The sequence below is a fragment of the Platalea leucorodia genome (genome assembly GCF_965183815.1).
Source record: "Platalea leucorodia genome assembly, contig: HAP1_HAP1_SCAFFOLD_258, whole genome shotgun sequence".
Classification (NCBI taxonomy): Eukaryota; Metazoa; Chordata; class Aves; order Pelecaniformes; family Threskiornithidae; genus Platalea; species Platalea leucorodia.
In genome coordinates this window covers 69,126-74,523 of record NW_028121312.1, presented here as the reverse complement: position 1 = coordinate 74,523, position 5,398 = coordinate 69,126, and the positions used below count along the sequence as shown (strand labels likewise).

General features: G+C 52.0%; 1 protein-coding gene across 1 annotated transcript; it reads right to left on the bottom strand.

Annotated features, from left to right (window-relative positions):
- Positions 1 to 4,059: 4,059 nt before the first annotated feature.
- On the bottom strand, positions 4,060 to 4,989 carry LOC309603924 (olfactory receptor 14C36-like; the record flags this gene model as incomplete). Its single annotated transcript, XM_082338802.1, has 1 exon — positions 4,060 to 4,989. The coding sequence occupies one exon, from the start codon at positions 4,987 to 4,989 to the stop codon at positions 4,060 to 4,062; it is 930 nt and encodes a 309-aa protein (XP_082194928.1).
- Between the last annotated feature and the right edge of the window lie 409 nt (positions 4,990 to 5,398).

Below are 5,398 nucleotides of genomic sequence, written 5' to 3'. Positions count from 1 at the left end.
GCATGTTCATACTTCATCATGAGACCCTCTGGATCAATATGACTTGGAGATTGTCTATATTGTTTATTCTGTAAGCAGAAAAATAATGAAAATGCACAAATCTTTTTAAAATGCTATTTCTTTTTGACATCTTCGCATTTAGACTATCCTCCTGAACTCTCCCTAATGAACCACCCAAGAAGGGAGGCATTAAAGAAAACTGCAGAGGGCCATGGCATGTTAGGGTATCTGCATTTCCATGAGCCCTCTGGTGCCAAGTTCCTGAACTGCAGCTACCGAAAGGAGATTGAACAAGCCGCTGAAGAAGCCTCTAAAATGTGATTCAAATCTCCAGGACTCTGAGGGTGTCAGTGGGCGCCCTGAGGGCCATCACAGATGAAGCCATGAAGGGAAGCAGGGGTGGAGGTACCCCTCCCTGGGGGCTGCCTTAAACTGGCAAGAGGTCAGCACTGGTTCCAGGTGACCAAGGCAATGTGCAGGTGGCTCTGCTGCCACATCAGCCCTTGATGGGTTTCATCAAGAAGGATGGGCAAGCTCTGATCCCTGGCACCTGGGAAAGGAGATCCTTTTCCTCATGCGTTGCTCAGGGCTCTTGATGGAGCAGTGTGATGTGGGGGTGTGCGATGACAAGTACAGGACAACGCTAGGGCTACCTGAATGGGGGGATGAGGAGGCACCAAGGCCATGGGGCTGTAAGGAAATGGTGTCCCCTCGTGGCTCTTGGTGGCAGTGACAATAGTCATAGCTGAGAGGAGAGAGACCTTGGTTGTGTTGGGCAAGCCCCAGCCCCACCAAGGCCCTCAGTCATCCCCACCACCAGGGGCTCTCCCATGCTGTCCCATGCCTGCAGCAGTTCTCCTGCAGACTTTGGTCACCGCCCTCCTTCCCCACCTCACTGTGTACCTAGGCTTTACAAATGTCTTTTTGTCCTTCCTGCTTTTTGCTTCTAACACAAAGCTGTGGTTTTCTGGGGATTTGCCAAAGCTGTGAATCCCCAAGCAACACATCCAGCTGCTTTTCAAAGCTAATGCCCTGTCCAGCCTGACCTTGAATTGTTCCAGAGATGGGGCATCTACCACCTCTCTGGGCAACCTGTGCCAGTGTTTCACTGCCCCCATCATAAACAAGTTCTTATATCTAGTTTGATTCTCCCCACTTTTAGTTTGAAACCATTGCCCTTGTCCTATCACTACAGGCCCTGCTAAAAAATCTGTCCCCATCTTGCTTCTAAGCCCCCTTTAATTCCTGAAAGGCAGCAGTCGCAGAGCCTTCACTTCTCCAGGCTGAACAACCCCAAGTCTCTCAGCCTGTCCTGACAGCAGAGGTGTTCCATCCCTTTGATCATTTTTGTGGCCCTCCCTAGACCAGCTCCAACAGGTCCATGTCTTTCCTGTACTGAGTGCTCTGGAGAAAAATTAGAAAAAACTTATTTTTTTCACCAATTTTCCAGGAGAAAACATTGCTTGGGGGGTATTATGACTGTGCATAAATACCTGATGGGAAGGAATGAAGACAAGGGAAACAAACTCTTCTCAGTATTTCCCACTGACAAGACAAGCGGTGATGGACACAGATAAAAACACATGACATTCCATCTGAATCCAAGAAAACACTTTTTCACAGTGAAGTGGTCAAACACTGGAACAGGTTGCCCAGAGAGGCTGAGGAGCCTCCATCCATGGAGGTATTCCAGACCCACCTAGACAAGGTCCTGAGCAACCTGCTCTAGCTGACCGTGTCTCAGCTGGGGAGTTGCACTTGATGAACTCCAGAGGTCCCTTCCAATCTCAACATCTCTGTCATTCTGTGAGTGTGAAGGAGAAAAGTAAGATGGAAAGAAATGAACAACACATAGCCTTGACGGCAAACAGAGTAGGATTCTGTGCAGAGGACCCACGCTGGAGCAGGGGAGAAGTGTGAGGAGGAAGGAGTGGCAGAGATGTTCTGTGCTGACCGTAAGCCCCATTCACCATCCCCCCTGCTCCTCTTGGGGTTGGGGTGGGTAGAAGAATTGGGAGCAATGGAGTAATTTGAGCCTGGGAAGAAGGAGTGGGGTGGGGAAATGGTCTTGAATATCTTTCCTATCCTTTATATGAATCTCTTTTAATTGGCAATAAATTCAATTGATCTTCCCCAAGTCAACTCTTCTTTGCCCATGACAGTAATGAGTAAGTGATCTCCCTGTCTTTATCTTGACGCATGAGCTAGTCCACCTTATCTTCTCCCTTTGTCATTTTGAACTGGGGCTGTGAGTAAGCAGCTGGGTGGGGATCTGGCTGCTGGCCAAGGCTAACCCACTACAGGACCATCACAGCAGGACTGCTGTGTCCAGCCTGGGGCTCAGCAGCACAAGGAAGATCCTAATGGACTGGAGAGAGTCCTGCAGGGGCCGGAAGGATGGCTAGGGCCTGGATCACATAAATGACAAGGAGAGGCTGAGAGAGCTGGGTTTATCAGAAATCCCTCAGAGCCAAACACCAGAGCAAGGACCCAGGCCAGCTGGGGAGATCTCAGTCAATGGAGATTTTCAAAATTGGTTGAGACAAGCACCTGATTGAGCTGGACCTGCCTGAGAATGGGCTTGGCTGAGAGTCCAGCTGTGGCAAGAGCTGTGGGACTTGGTGTGTAATGAGTGTCAGGAGGAAATGACTTTCATTTTGATTAATAATGGCAGTGGAGTTGGGTATCACTAAGCCCCACAGGAGGATGGGGGTGACCATGCAGCAAAGGTCCTTCCTCAGGGCTGGGGTGTATGGCCGGAGATGGAAATGGCTGGTGGGTGCAACTAATCTGGGACAATTTTCCTGGGGCAGTTTCCCCAGGGTGTCCTGGAAACATGGCACAGACCAGGCCCCTCTCTTCTGCACCTTGGATGCCTTGCTTCCTTCACCATGACACCTGGCTCTGCACTGGGAGTGCTGGCTGCCCCTGCCCTGCACACTCACACACCTTAGCTCTACACTGGTGTTTTTCTCTCCCGGGCTCTTTCCAGCCCAGCCCAGCCCCTCCCCACCTCTCCCCACCTCCCCTGCCCTCTCCCCAGCCCAGCCCAGACCAGCAGAGCAGCCCAGCCTGGGCTGGCTCCATGGCACTGCCCAGCGCAGGCTGCTGCAGAGCTCTGGGCACTCACCCCACAGCCCCAGCCCCTCTGAAGGCCACAGCAGCTGCTGGGGGGCAGACAGCGGGGTTCAGACTCCCCATCAGCCCCACGGCTGGTGCTGGCCACAAGGCCATGAGGAAGCAGAGGCTAGGCACTCTCTGGCTCTCCTCAATTCATCTTGTAGGTGAACCCCAACCCTGACTGAATTTGCCCCCTCCTCTGCTCCCACCAGCCCCACTCCCCAGGACAGCACCAGAGTCCTGGCCCTGGGGGTCCTCAGGCAGCTCCTGCAGCTCTCCACTCTCCCCTCCCTGTGCCTGCCGAGTCCCCTCTGACTCCCATGGCACTGCAGAGTCCTTCTTCCTGGATACATTACTTTAGTGCTTTACTTTTGGCGGGCTTCACCTCTGAGGGTGTTTCACCTCTGAGTCTCCATTCATTCCAACCCCATGTGGGTTACATGGGAGTCCCCATCTTCTCCTCACTCCTCCAAATTCATTTCCAGGGAGTCTGCTACGTGCCATCGGTCCTGTCATACATGAAACAACCTGAGGACATAATGGGGAGCTCAAGGACCATCTCCCCTGCCACTGGACACCAAGAAGAGAGCCTTTAAAAGCAGAGCTTTTGATCCAGTGGAATAACAGTGGGACGTTACCATGAGCCTCACCCCAAAACCACTGAGATCAAAAGGAGAACAGAAACTTTGAAAGACAAATTCCTGGGACTTTTTCTAAGCATTGCACACAAGAGATCCACTTCAATTGCAGAGCTGCTATCTGACAGGCCACATATGACAGTGTGTTGTGCAGGGGACAGAAATAACAGGATCAAACCTCCACAGAAGGAGTATAAACCTGGAAATTATCTCTAAGTTCACTTATCACAAGAGAAAAAAGCAGACTCATGGCCTAAGATAAACTCTGGGAAATATGCAGAGGAGGGCAGGTGGATTATTGTCAGTGAAACACTACCCAATGGATCAGTTTCCATAAGGCACGCCTGATCTCCTTGTTCCTCATGCTGTAGATGAGGGGGTTCACTGCTGGAGGCACCACTGAGTACAGAATTGCCATCACCAAGTCCAGTGATGGGGAGGAGACAGAGAACGGCATCAGGTAGGAAAACGAGGCAGTGGTGACAAATAGGGAGACCACGGCCAGGTGAGGGAGGCACGTGGAAAAGGCTTTGTGGCGTCCCTGCTGTGAGGGGATCCTCAGCACGGCCCTGAAGATCTGCACATAGGACAGCACAATGAAAAGAAAACACCCAAAGGCCACAAAGACACTAACCACAATAACCCCAAACTCCTTGAGGTAGGAGTGTGTGCAGGAGAGCTTGAGGATTTGCGGGATTTCACAGAAGAACTGGTCCACAGCATTGCCTTGGCAGAGGGGGAGGGAAAATGTACTGGCAGTGTGCAGGAGAGCATAGAGGAACCCAGTGCCCCAGGCAGCTGCTGCCATGTGGACACAAGCTCTGCTGCCCAGGAGGGTCCCATAGTGCAGGGGTTTGCAGATGGCAATGTAGCGGTCATAGGCCATGATGGTGAGGAGACAATACTCTGCTGAAATAAAAAAGACAAACAGAAAGAGCTGGGCAGCACATCCTGCGTAGGAGATGGCCCTGGTGCACCACAGGAAATTCGCCATAGACTTGGGGACAGTGGTGGAGATGGAGCCCAGGTCAACAACAGAGAGGTTGATGAGGAGGAAGTACATGGGGCTGTGGAGGCGGTGGTCGCAGGCTACAGCAGTGATGATGAGGCCGTTGCCCAGGAGGGCAGCCAGGTAGATGGCCAGGAAGAGCCAGAAGTGCAAGAGCTGCAGCTCCCGTGTGTCTGCAAATGCCACGAGGACGAAGTGGGTGATGGAGCTGCTGTTGGACATTTTGTCCCTCTGGGCATGGGGATCTGTTTAAGGAGGTAAAGGAAGGGAGAAGTTAGGGCTGACTGCTTTCAGAAAAATCTACTCAGTTTATTATAGAAACCCCCCAAACTGCCTTTCGCTTTTCATTAAGACCTTTGGTGAGCTCTGTTTGGTGCTGGCTGAGGGTGCCCCAGGGAGCAGGAGGCCTGCTGCCCTACAGCAATAAGGAAATAGGAACTCGGAGTGATCCCAGATATCATGATATCAAAGAGCTTTTCAGCATTGTGGATCCCAATTCACCTGACTGCAGAGCAGAGCTGTGGGGAGTTTGGGTTGTGCCTTCTGCTCTGGTTGCCCCAGCACAGCTGAGGAGTGGTTTGAATGCAGCAATGCCTGGCATTTCTGCTGCAGTGCAAGGGAAACCTCGTGG